General features: G+C 40.1%; 1 protein-coding gene across 1 annotated transcript in view; it reads left to right on the top strand.

The window, feature by feature from the left end:
- Positions 1-13,021, top strand: part of itprid1 (ITPR interacting domain containing 1) — a 31,903-nt gene extending 18,882 nt beyond the window's left edge. The window contains exons 10-17 of the mRNA XM_078280944.1: positions 586-646; positions 2,638-2,750; positions 3,426-5,870; positions 7,802-7,929; positions 8,128-8,239; positions 9,224-9,511; positions 10,906-10,956; positions 12,319-13,021. Coding sequence (XP_078137070.1) covers positions 586-646; positions 2,638-2,750; positions 3,426-5,870; positions 7,802-7,929; positions 8,128-8,239; positions 9,224-9,511; positions 10,906-10,953 — 3,195 coding nt within the window. The 3' untranslated portion in view covers positions 10,954-10,956; positions 12,319-13,021. The remainder of the gene's footprint in view (positions 1-585; positions 647-2,637; positions 2,751-3,425; positions 5,871-7,801; positions 7,930-8,127; positions 8,240-9,223; positions 9,512-10,905; positions 10,957-12,318) is intronic.
- Positions 13,022-14,244: the final 1,223 nt, after the last annotated feature.

Raw genomic sequence — 14,244 nt, forward strand, 5'->3', positions numbered from 1 at the left:
ATCGGCCCATCTGAGCTTTCATTTTCTCAAAGGCAGAGCAGGATACCCAGGGCTCGGTTTACACCTATCGCCATTTCTACCCACTTGGGGACCATAGGCAGGTTGGGGGAACTCATGTTAATGTTAAAAAACCTCAAAGTGATTTTTCATGCCATGTGACCTTTAAATATAGAAAAAATCAAAGGTGGCCAAACTCAGTTTTTGGTGTCAAAGCTATGTGCACTGTGGTAAAGAACATCACACTCTATCCTGCATTAGAAAAAAATGTTGCCAGTAAACATTGTGTGTCCTTTAGAAGTATGAAACAGTAGTGACCATGCAAGTTGCATATTAATGCCGATACTAGGAGACAGGGTTGACATGAGAGGGGCAGAGTATGAGAAACACATACCAACAAAAACTGAATATTATATCTTTACTAAGATATGATTTGTTGTAGAGCTTTTGCAATTGGATGGCATTAGATTGTAAAATGCAATAAGCTGATAACTCCTGTCTGTGTTCTAAAATTTTCCCTGCTGTTGTCATATTACTACCCACTGTCCTTTGTTTGTTAACATTGTCTTATTTAATTTATCATTCCAGATCCACAGTTTTGATGAAAGTAGTGTCACAGGGAGCTACACAGGAGGAGCAGAAAATTTAGGTGGGTCATTAAGCATATAATTAATTAATAAAGTTTTCACATGTTCTCTCTCGTGCTCGCTCTCTATCATCACTTCACAGCACAGGCAAACATTTTCATCCCCAAACAGAATGAGACTTGAACGAAACTTATACAACACAGGAAACTTATTTGGCTTTGAGGAGTGTTAGTTTTAGATATGCAATCAATAGGTACATGAATATGTAAATTGTTTGCATACAGTTTCAACATCATGGAACGGTCTGGCACGATGCAGAAATGCAAAGCGATTAAAGGCTTTGGTCATTTTCATATTGGGATTATTGCTGGTTATACAGCATTTAGTCCATATCCTGATGTTCCACTTCCGGGATTGCGCCGCTGCTCCCGGAAATTCCGCCGGATGTCCTTCTTTTTGCGCTGTGGAGGAAGGTCTGACAATGCGAGACTATTTAGCATGTGATGGGTTTTCTGTCAAGGCAAGATGTTAGTGAGGTGAATTTCACCAGTTTTGTATTGCATGTTCTATTATGTCAAACTTGATGATATCATGATTTTTCAAATGCAGTACCAATGTGTGATAGAAGAAGCACTTATTGGTTTTCCTGCCTTGCTCTCCCTCTCTCCCTCTGGTGTAGGGACTACAGTATAATGTACATTACAATATAAGACATAATTGACATTAGGAACCATCTTAAAGGACTGCTTGATCCCGTTTGTTTTTGTTATTGTGTCTAACCAAGTCTCGCTCAAGGAGAAATCTTGTTCTAAAATCTTTCGAGATGTGACTTGTTGCCGGAATACAATGGTTGAAACATGAGTGAGAGTTGGAATTAGAGTGCCGAGAAGAGTTTGTTGTGTTGGGACGGGAGCAAAAGATTTTAAATGTCATGGCAGAATATTTAGCTGATTTTGGACAATGTGGAAAAAGCCACTTGAGATTCCAGAATGAGACTTCTCCGTGAGTGAGACTTGGTTGGACACAATGACAAACAGACCAAATCAAGCAAAAGGTACAGAAAAACATTTTATGTCACTGTAGGTTCCAATGGGGTGTCTAGACCATTTCAAGTGAGAGGCCAGGTTGGGGCCACAGGTGATTTAGGGGTACCAAATATTTTAAGCACAAGTGTTACATACTATCAACCCTCCATAGGTTTGGTTCTATAAAAGACTAACGATACATATATCAATAAATACAAGAATACTCATTCAGAGTTAACCTACATTTTATCTATCACTGCACATGAATATTATCCCCTCTTTGAGGATAAAGGTGGGGTTAAAAATGTATGTAACTATTTGCCAAAGTTAGGGGGGCAAGAGGGGGGTTGACGCATTATATTTAGGGGGCACTGGCCACCCTTGCCCCCCCCCCCCCAGAACTGCCAATGGTAGGGTCCTTTCCATAATGTTGTCAGACACTTATAATTTCAATCTGAGCCTGTCAGTGACAACAACAGCACTTTTAGTGGACGTACACAGTGGAAGCAAAACATTGCAGCCGTTTCATGGAGTGAAAGTGCAGTGCTCTCGCTCAATACTTGGCCGATTTAAAAAAATGGTTGTATGTAATTTTATTATTGTGTCATACACACATAAAAGTATGCCAAGCCCAAACGGGCTTCCAAGACAGCATTATTTATAACAAAGGACCAGATACCACAATTAAAAAACTAAACCTTCTTGTTTTTTTGCCGTGCTTCAGAGACAAAAAAGTTGCCAACTTATATGTATTCAATTTAAACAACTACTCCATTTGGTTGTCATCAGTACACCAGTCCATTTCAGGATTTCGAACAGATAGAAAGATAGGTGTTCTTAACTCATCATAATACCGACAATACCAAAGAAAATGGGATTCATTCTCAACTTCTCTTCACATAGTTCGCAAAACCTTTTATATTCATGGATGTTTTTATGTTGTAAATAAGTTTCCCTTTAAGTTATGATAATAATGCACTGTCTCTCCCTTCCGTTTGTCTTTCCTTTCCTCCCTGGTGTGTGAGCAGTGCAGTGTGTAATACGGACCAACAGCTGCCAGTCAGACAGCAGTGGTTTTTTAGAGGAGCCCTTCATCCCCTCGCTCTCTCAGCAGGCGTCACCGGGACCCGATCTCATCAAGGTCTCCTCACTTACTAATGCACACTTCTCACGCAATGCCTAATCGCTGTACCCCCTTTCAATAACTCAACACTGACTTGATGGCAGAATGTGCTAAGCAGTGGTGTAAGAAGTATTCAGATCCAAACACACAATACCACATTGTAAAAGTACTCCGTTACAAGAAGAAGTCCTGCATTGAAAAAGTAGTAAAAGTATGTAAGTATCATCAGGAAAATGTACTTAAAGTAAAAGTACACAATGCAGAAAAATCCTCACATCTTAGAAACTGGAAACAATCAAAACAGTTCTGTCAATCAACTAAGTGTTTCTTTGGCTAATCATTTCAGCTGGACTTGTAGACCTATACATTGTTGGGTAGTTTAATTTATAATAAAACATTGTATTTTATAAACACCATGTGTTAATTAATTTGTAAAGTAACTCAAGGTGCCAGTTTAATGTAGTGCAGTAATATATTACTATAATATTTCTCTCTGAAATGTAGCGGAGTAGAAGTAGAACGTGGCATGAAAACAAAAAACTCAAGTAAAGTACAAGTAGCTTGAACATCAGTAAATGTAACTTAGTTACATTCCACCACTGGTACTATGTGACAAAATCATGATGCATGATATATGTAGATGGGTCCATGTGTCTGGTTGTTTGACTGTCTGCATTGTATGTTTGGTTGCAGGCTCTGTCGGGCCTGTCAGGAGGTAGCACTGACAGCCAGAGCAGTGAGAGGCCGGGTTCCCCCTCTCCTTCTCCTCTGACCCCTCCTCCATCATCTCTGACCTCTTCTGGAGTTGACAAATCTCCTATTTCCCCACCCAGTCCTTCAGAAGAGCCTTCGTTAGTCTTCAGCCCTTCCCCATCTCCTGTCTCATTGTGTCCTCCAAAGTCGGACCTGCAAAAATCTCCAGAGACGGAGACAGCACCAGAACAGGATCAGTCTCCACCTGCATCACCGCCTGCATTGGTGTGCGAGTACCTTTCTCCTCGCTCTCCCTCGCCCGGGTTACAGAACGAAACTCACTCCCAATCTCCAACTCTCCCTTCGCCTGCCGCCTGTACCTCTCTCTCCCCTACATCTTCCCCCATGCAGCCTGCCTCATTGATTAGAGGATCCGAGGAGATTAAAACTGAGGACAAGGATGCTCTATTTTATGACTCTGAAGGCCCAGCATGCTCTACCTGTTTAAGTGTCCCTCATCCTGCCTCATCTCCTTCTCCCATTCCAAATTTCGACTGTCTGTTTTCTACGTTAATTACTATGCCTTCTACACAGCCTGACTCCTCTGGGAGTCCAGCAAACATACAGTCAGAATGGACTGATGTGACTTTGCATGGAAACTCCCTCTCTGCATCTTGTGGCGTATCATCTCTGCTTCCCTCTTCCCCTCCTGGTTTCCATTGTCCATCCTATTTAGCCTCTCCCCCAGTTGTTGAGTCGCTCTCACAGAGTCCAGAAAACAGACAAAAAGATTCACTTTTCCCAGACTCAGATGGAATAGGCCTCTCTGATCCACCGACCAATACACAGAAAAAAGGGGAAGAAACACCCTCTGCTGTCTCCTTGCAGTTGGACAAGGACAGTCCCTCAGCTCTATCCTCTCTCATTCTGGACTCCTCTGAATTTGAGAAGAGTTGTCCCACGCTGCCCTGCCATTCCCCTAACCCTTCCATTTCAGTTTGTCAGTCTGCCATGTCATCGCTATCACATGATTCAGATGGTCCGATAGATCCGGCGGTTGGAAGAATTTCAGACCTGACGGAGCAATCCATCTCCCAACAGGACAGACCATGTTCTCATGATGACACAGATGATGATAACACAGACCCTGCTCCAGCCTCTCCTGTCCAAGATGTTATTAATTTTAAGATGAATCGCGTTTCCTTGGACCTTGAGGATACCCATCAGAGGAATGGAAAGGGAGAGGTAGAGGGTGAGAGATATACTGACACTGTGCAGATTCAAGAGGCTGTTGTTTACATCACAGATACAGACAGTTATGCAGGCCTGTCAGAAGGTTCTAGATTAGTCTCTAAGGAAGTATGTAACCAAACTGAAATAGATCCACAGGTTCTGCCGTGTAGTTTGCATGATGAGCTTTCAACTGGAACCCAACCGGAAGAGTGTCAAAGGGAAATGAATGACTCAGAAAGTGAATCACTTAGAAGTTCTTTAGTTTTACCTGAAGATGTGCCAGAAGCACACAGTAGAACTGAAGTGGAACCCAAGGATCTAATTAGGATTGAGAGCTTAGATCAGGTATTTCAAACCTCAGTGGATGGCTCCGAAAGCGAAAATGGAGATATGGATGCCTTTTTTCAACAGCTTGATACTGAAGGGCGAGTCTATTGGGCAGAACCCATAGAGGTTTCCAATCCATCCAGCTTTGAAACCTCAGACGGATCTCCTGGGAATTCTCTGTTGCCTAGTGGCCCAGCTGTTCAAGATTCATTTTCATCCACAGGCAGAGCTAGGACTTTATCTTTGTCATCCTCAACAACAATGGACACTGACCAAACATCAAGAAATACAACTGCCTCCTCAGATACACCCTCCTCCTTTACCCTAGCTCCATTCCCATCCCCCGCCACAACCATAGACCGCAAGCCATCAAGCCGCTCTGTTTCTGTCCAGATGTCTTCATCCCTGTCTTCTCATATTGTCAACAGGAAGGATGTTCCCTTCATGACCGATTCAAAACGCATCCTTCTCACTAGTGTTCTCCCTTTGGACACCTCCACCCCTTTCCGTGCTGTGCAGTCATGGACAGATCTGCAGATTCAACGAAACACTCTCACCAACAAGTTATCACATGGGGCTCTTTATACTGCCCCAAATGAGGTAACCGTATCCACGGGTGCCTCAGAAATGACACCTGCACTGAACTTCTCTTCATCTCCGTATTTCCCTCTGCTGTCACATGACTGTGTCCCTTGGATGGAAAGAAATGACAGTACCATGTCAGTTTCTGTGGATAAAGGACTGTGGCCTAATGAGGAGGAAGAGGAGGATGGGATTGGAAATGAAGATGAGGAGACGTTTTGGGAGGGCAATCAGACAGCCACCGTGGCATGCTGCTGCTCCTGTGATCATCAGTGTACCCAGAACACTCTGGGAAACACTCCTGTGAGTAATACCACTCTCTCCATACTGTAGTGTGTCCTTATTTCACTTCATGTATTCAGTCAAACATATTCACGCCGACAGCTTCCCAGTGTGTCACGTTCTGGTTGCGATCCACTTCAGTCACAGGTCTGTTAGATTTCAATGTCCGCTGGAAGCATTTTAGAATTGGAGACGCATTCAAATTATAGCCTAGTTTAGTGTTGTTTTGCAGACACATTTTTGTGTTTTAAAGCATAAATACAAGCGTGCAGCCCAGTATGATGTGTTACCGAATGCGTTTATGGCTGCACTTGAATATGAAAATCTCTGGTCACTCACTTTAAATGTCAATACAGCCAACTAGACAGCACAATTGCTGTCTTTGACCTGTATTTTTAAAGCCACATGTTTAAACTTCTTCAATTACTTGGTTGTTACTTGGTTGCAGTTCCCCAACAGGGTTGCAAGCACACAGTAATCTCCAGCCTCATAAAATCCTGCCATCAGGAGTCACATCCCTATTGTATGTATGCTATTATATTGTATGCATACAGTGAGGAGTTCCAAACAACTGGATAAAAAGCTGAATTCACAACAGGTTAGGAAAATAAAAGGTGTAGCCCTATAAAAATAAATAAGTATACATAATTACACTTATGCACCCATACATTTATACTCACATACAAACAGTCATCCACTTAAATTATTCATACGGTCTATGTAAGTGCCTTGAATACAGTAAAATAAGATATCATTCACGGGTTGAGCTGGATAAATAATCCAAATCTGTTACACACAGGTTTACAGATATTTAAGCTCTATTAGAAATATTCACACAGTGCCACAAGTCACGGAAATGTTAAACATGATGTAAAATTATGAAGGAAATTTATTTTCAAATGTCGAAATATCAAACAGCTGCTGTCATTAACGACAAAACCAATCAGCACCATTTTGCTCAGTGAAAGAGTTTGTTTGGACTATTCAGCTTGATATTTTTGTATTCACCGATGCTAGAAGCAGGGAGAGAGCAGTGACCTGTGACGTGTCCGTCTTCCAATGAGTCACGGTGTTCGCACGTTGATATAGGCAGTATATTTGTTGTCATGTTGCCATAGTTCTTGAGACGGAGGCCCTTTCAAAGCAAGGACCATATTAACATATCAATGTCTTATTTGCATGTGGAGCTTGTGGAGCTCTCTGAGATTTGGACAGAGGTGTGTTGGCACACAGGCTAAACGCTGCCTCACCAGGATTAGTTCTGACCCTGGGGACTGTAAGGTTCATAATGAAGCAGATCAGAAATATTTCAGTGCTTTATAGTCCAATAGCAGTATTTTCAAACTATTCGACATACATAAAGCCAGTGCAAAGACCTGAGAACTGGACTGATGTTGTCCACTTTTCTGGTCTTAAGTAAAAATAGCAATACCGCTGTGTAAAAATACAACATGATAGTAATGGTGCTGCATCCAAAACTTTACTTAAGATTAGGTTATCCATTTAAAAGTATAAAAAATAAAAGTATTGAAAAAAAGCTCACAGATCATCTGTTGTCAGGTGCACATTTAAACAAAAGAGAGCTGTTCCAACAGTTTATTGGCAGCAATGAAGATGGTATTGATAGATAATTTCTTTCTATACAAAGGGAAGGGAAATATTTCAAAGAAAATATTACAAATAAGGATTACATTCATGCCGAATAATAAAATAAATCAGGTCATGATTATTAACTTTTGGGTTGCAATTCCCTTTTACATCATTAATACATCCATAATCTCAATAATGTACAGGTTATCTTCAGGCATTACTAAACTCAGTACCCAAACATAAAGGCAAAACATTTCATTAAACACTCAACTTATGTGACTAATATGACGTGGATTTTCAATCATTCTTGAATTTTGATATTTTCTGTTATCTGCATATGTGGTTGCACTTGTTCCCCACAGTACTCTCTGGATGAGTTGGAGGAGATGATGCTGTGTGTGCAGCAGTTTCGCTCGGTACTCAGCAACATGGAGGAGCAGCTCTCTGAAGACCAGGCTGCAGTTTACAGTGTTCTCTCTGAGCAGGACAGGTACACAGTCCAGTCTAAAAAAAGCTTGTTAAGACCCTGACATCTCAAGATTAAAGATTATGACATTTATTGATCCTATTTGCAATAAGCAAGATGTTTTAGTCAAAAAAACTTAAGGCAAACAATAAGTATGTGTGTGTGTGTGTGTGTGTGTGTGTGTGTGTGTGTGTGTGTGTGTGTGTGTGTGTGTGTGTGTAGGGAGAAGGTTCGGGACATAGAGGAGCTGCGGCGAGCAGTGAAACGGGAGGCTGGAGAGCTGGAGATGCAGTTGAATGAACTGGCACATCACTATGACGACAGCTTGAAAATGGTAAAACACTCAGTCACCCCTGTCTGCCGGCAGAGTAGTCCCTATAGAAAAGATAACCGAAAAGAAACTGAATGCCATCAGCACAAAATGCACTGATGTTAACTGATTGCTCCTGTCAACTATAGCAGTTCAAATGTAATTAAATACTATACATTATCAAATAATGTATCATTATTCTGATACTACGGTAATGGGCCATTGAGGGGACATTGTTCAATACACCCCACAATACAAGAGAGTTGAGCAGAGCATACTGAGGACTTTGCTCCTATCTGGAGTTTTATCAATGTGTCCTGGGGATGGCACTACGGGTGGCATTACGCTGACATCAGTCTCGCATTGCCAGCCCTTCCTCCACAGTTCTGCTACTGGAGCTAAATCTTCATTGTGGACGGAGATCGTTTTTGTCTCAAAACGCTGCTTAAAAATGAAAAGGTAGTATTGTAGATGTAGCCTAAGTCTTTACTGGGTTATATAGTTATAGTAGTGTCATGTGATCAAGAAGTGAAAATATATATATATATTTTTTTTACATCTAATGGTAGTATCAAAAACAAAGAATATGTGGACCAACAGCAATGCACACGTTGGCATTTGTTATGCAAGCGATAATGTAGAGCGAGCCGGTCAATCCAAATTAGAACCACGTCGGAATTGACCAATCAGAGTCAAGTACACGATAGAGTCGTGTAGTAAGCCACTTTGTTTTTTATGTGACTGTATATAACAGAGAAACAGGGAGAGAGAAGGGGCGATAACAAAGAGTCTGCCAAAGTCTCGGTTAGCCTACCTATACTGTATGTCTTAACCAATCGACCACCAGGACACCCCACAAGTTTTTGCTGTTGCATTTTTTTGTTTTCAAATTTTATATAATCTATATACAGTTTCTGTCTTGTTTAAGTAAAATGGTATTCTTTCATAAGATTTTGTTTGACTATGTGTACTGCTGTTTTCTGATTATCGTTCTTTGTTTTTGAGTAGAAGATGCACAGACTGTTGGATGAGCAGTCCCTGCTCTGCTCTCAACTCAGAGTCTTTCTGCCTGAAAAAGTGCCCACATCATCCAGCCACGTCCCCCACAGGACAGTAGCCACTCAGTGCTGTCTGCTGCCCGGCATCCCGCCAGCTGACGTGCAGAGCAGCCACTGGAGCACCTGGAATGCTGACTCCCCTAGACAGTCACCGACTGGATCAAAGTGCATCTGTGAGTGCCTGGGCTGTTCTCCTGCTAAGGCAGACAAGCTGGACATGATGGGCTTCCTCCAGAGAGTAAGAACATCACATTATTATACATAGGGAAACAAGTACAGAGTGAGGAATCAGTTACTCTTGCCTCCTAACCCTAACCCGAAGAGTCTCAATATTTCTGAACCAATATAGTTGAGAAGATGGTATCTTTTTTAAAGAGCCCCTATTAAACAAATTTTCAGCGTAACACTTATACTCTTGGGGTCTACTAGAATAGCTTTACATGCTTTGATGTTCAAATAACATATAATGTTTCTCATACTGCCCATTGCTGCAGCATCTCCACCTGAAACACTCTCGGTAAATCTCATAGCCCTTAAATTGCCTCCTCGAGTCCTCCACTTGCCTCCCTTCCTTGCGTCTTAGTCCCTCCCACCGAGGAGGCACGGGAGAGACGCGACAAGCTATCAGATAAGGGTTATGAGATGCAGCCTTTGTCTTAGCTCTTGGCTCGCCTTCCTGAAAAGCCCAGTCTGCTGTGATTGGTCAAGTAGCACCAATGGGCAGCACAGATGATAAACTGGGCTGGTAACATTAGTCAGTTATTAATGATGTTACATCAGTAACATCATTAATTGGAAGTTTTAAACAGGAATGTGGGCAAAGTGCTTTTAGGCAGTAAATAGATGTATACATCTATTACATACACAAACAACTATACAACACACAAAAAACAGGAAAACCTATAAAAACATAATAGAGGTTCTTTAAAAAGTTGAATTCACAATCTTGGAGTTATTAAAATGTATGAGGTAATCCTTATACAGTACTCTATAGGGATTATATGAGTTAATGGGAGAGACAACAGGAGACAGCAAGTGATGCAAGTGGCCAAGCAAAATAGTACATGATATGACCAAAAATGTATGTTTCTGTGTCCAGGCTGCTGTATATTTAATAATGCACAATAATAAATATACACAATAACCACATTTGCATTTAAAATTCACTATAAGGTATACAAGTTGGATTTATGTGTATTATTTTAAGCCAAACACCAGGCCGATACACATTAATCAATTATGGGGGAAAGAGTCAGTGTCAATCACTGAACATCTGTATATATGTAGCTGCTGCTTTTAGCTATTCTATATACTTTTGTCTATAACCTTTACTGTTCCTGAGCTGAGGTCATATTTAAAAAGAGAAAATGATACTGTATACTACGCAGAGGGTACAGGAATAGAAGTAGTTGTGTAACACTTGTGTAAACAGAATTATTGCTGTGTTCAACGGTCACCATTTTGCCATAAGAAAGCAAAAGAAATGTCCATTAACTGCAGGTTAACTGCAAAACATGTTTCTGTGATCAGTTCAGTATATGCAGAATATTAAGCGATATAGGCTAATTTTCAAGCCAGCAGATGTCTATGAAATCATACTGCCGTCTAAATGTTGTGTGTCCTGTTTTCCAGTTGAAGGAGTCTTTGCGTCATACTTTGAACACCGATTCGTTGGAATAAAAGGTGAGTTTAATGTTTTTACATTAATCGTTTAATCATTGTTCAACAGTCTACTCTTGATTCAAAGGTCATCTATTTTCTCCATAAATGAGACTCATTGGCATGCACATCACATAACGCCATCCAGTATCATTAAATCAATGCAAGAACAACTTACAAAAACGTTTAATTAATTTAACAGGTCATTACAGAAATTGAGTATACCAATTTCAAATTTTTTTGCCTTTTTTTTTTTGCCATTTTGGGCCTTTATTTGTGATTTGATAGGACAGCTTAGACATGAAAAGGGAGAGAGAAGGGGAGTGACATGCAGCAAATAGCCGCAGGTCGGAATCGAACCTGAGGCCGCTGCGTCAAGGTCTGAGCCTCTGTATATGGGCACGGTCTACCAGGTGAGCTACCCTGGCCCCCAAATTTGACATATTTTAATAAACAACTGAATGATGGACATTTCACTAATGTAATGTTTTCCAAAAAAACTATACACTAAATTGACTCAAACTATAGATAATACCTTAAAGTGCTCATATTATGCTCATTTTCAGGTTCATAATTGTATTTAGAGGTTATACCAGAAACAGTGGTTTAATTTTCAAAAAATACCATGTTTTTTGTTGTACTGCACATTGCTGCAGCTCCTCTTTTCACCCTGTGTGTTGAGCTCTCTGTTTTAGCTACAGAGTGAGGCATCTCACTTCTGTTCCATCTTTGTTGGGAGTCGCACATGCGCAGTACCTAGGTAAGGACTACTAGCCAGTCAGAAGCAGAGTAGATATACTCTATATCTATATATATATATATATATATATATATATATATATATATATATATATATATATATATATATAATAGAGCTGTTTGGAGCAGTTTGTGAACACTGTTTTCTGTTGGAGATGGAATTCACTTTATAGACACTGCCGCTATATACCCCTGCGATCAGGGCTTTAAATTAACAGCCGCCAACCCACCAAAAGCGGGTAAAAATTAAGTTGGTGGGTAACATTGTAAAGTTACTAGCCGTTTTGGCAAGTGATGAATAAAGCGAATAAGTCTGCATCTGTCTGAATCGTTAAAATCACTTGTGTGCACGGAGATCGCTTTTGGCTGATAACGTAGCAATGTAAATGTAGCCTAAGATTGGATAAGGATTAAAATTTTATGAAAGGCTATGGAACCCCAACCCAAGTTTGCAACATCAGACAACTCAAGATGGCAATTTGCTAGTGTTACTAACAATAGTTATAATTTATACCCTAAATAATCCATAATTGTAGGTTATTTGCCTTTGTATTATCCATTATTGGGCTTTTACATTTTTTTTTATTTGTGCTCATTTCACAACCTTTATATCATCCTGCATTTCAGGTGTCTGCGTGCTGCATGAGGACTGCATCTGACTCCTGAAAATCTGAAGTTTCCTGTAGTCTTCCATCCACTGAAGAATATGCCTAATTTTTTCGCATTTACAGTTTTGTGATAAATGTCTCACATGTGACTGTAGAACCACTACAAGCTGCATGACATGCAAACAAGAAAAATGTAATAATCCTAGGACCTAAAACAAAAAGCAATAGTAACAACATAGGGTATGCTGTTTGTTCATTATTTAAAATTCTTATTTACAAGGTAAAATATATCAATATAAATGCAGTTATATAAAGATGTATTTAATGTATGTTATTACACACTATGCCTCTGCTTAGTGGATGCACAATGCTTCATATGAATAATTGCACTACACTCTACCTAAGAACCGTGAAACATGTTTGTGTTGTTGTGTTCAAGTACTCTGTGAGTCTTTGTTGCATTGTCTAAAAACACATTGGGGCTGTCGTGCTGCAGCACACACTTGAGAGCAGGATGTACCAATTACCAGAGTACAATCACTCATCAAGACTTCAAAAGGCTTTGGTTTATTTGGAGCATCAAAAGTGTTTTATTTTGTAGGAAACAGAGCCAACATAACTCACCTGCCTTAGAAAGAACATGACCAGAAACATACACAATGTCACTTTCCTAACAATTAAGATGATATACTTGTGCAATATAAAAAAAAAGTGTCAACGTTTTTATTTTCTTAATACTTCTTTGGTTTTTGGTGAGTGTAATGATGCATGAATTTTATTGGCGTAAACAAGGGCTGTAACTTGATTTTGGTTAATCTAGTCTCTTGGACTTGGAGGATTTAGTATTTTTTTTTTAATACAAAGTATTGGTAGATTAATAGCATGAGAGTTCAATCTGCCATTCAAAAAACATGCAATTGCTTTATGATTTTTAAAGAAGGTAAAGTTGATTCACTTTATAGCATGTTTCTAAATCAGAGGTCATAAAGTGCTTCACAATATGCGACTAAAGCAACACCTAACATACAGACACAATGTAATGAAATAGAGGCCAACAAGTTCACGGATAAGGACTTTGTATTATCAGCATTAAGCTGTCCAAAATTGTAAACCTTCATGCCATCTTATGAGGGTTAAAATAGATGTATAATTGAAAATCATTTACATTCCCTCTATGCTCAAAAGGGAGTCATGTACAAAGTATATGGAAATATATGAGTGTGTTGTATAATCTAAAGCAAGTGTCAAACTCAAGGCCTGCGGGCTGATCCTGCCCCTCGCAGGTTTCAATCTGGCCCGCATATTAATTTAGGTTCACAATAAATGTAATCTAGTTGTGCGCCAAACAAAAAGGGATGGGAAACTGTTTTTCAAACTGCAATTACGCAACACTTAAGTCTCGCATTGCCAGACCTTCCTCTACAGCGTTGAGGAACGTGTGTACGTTCAAACATAGTTTTTGTCGTGCAACAGAAAACTCAGATTGGACAGATAGTCTAGCTAGCTGTCTGGATTTACCCTGCAGAGGTCTGAGGAGCAGTAAATCCACCAGAGTTTAGAACACCAAAACAAAGAAAGAGGAAGGAAACAAACATCCGGCTGAAAAGAGGGCGATCCGGCGGAAATTCTGACATGGAACGTCGTGGAGTTTTCATATTCTGGCATATTCAGGTTGCTGTGAGTTGGCTGTCTGGTAACCTGCTTTTAGAAATGCAATCTTTGTTTTGCTTGGTTTGCTAAACTTTGTGATGGATAGGGAACTTGCAGACTTTTTTAGGGCTTTATGTCAACAAATATGGGACAGAAGTTGAAAAAAGTGTCGGAGAAAGCAACAAAAATGATGAAAAATGCAACCAACGCAAAAAAAAAGAAGCGACATGCAGTAATACAGTCAAAGATATTTGACTTTTCTCAATAAAATCTACATGTCTGGGCCTTGATGTGA

This window comes from Sander vitreus, chromosome 22 (genome assembly GCF_031162955.1).
Source record: "Sander vitreus isolate 19-12246 chromosome 22, sanVit1, whole genome shotgun sequence".
In the NCBI taxonomy this organism is placed as follows: domain Eukaryota; kingdom Metazoa; phylum Chordata; class Actinopteri; order Perciformes; family Percidae; genus Sander; species Sander vitreus.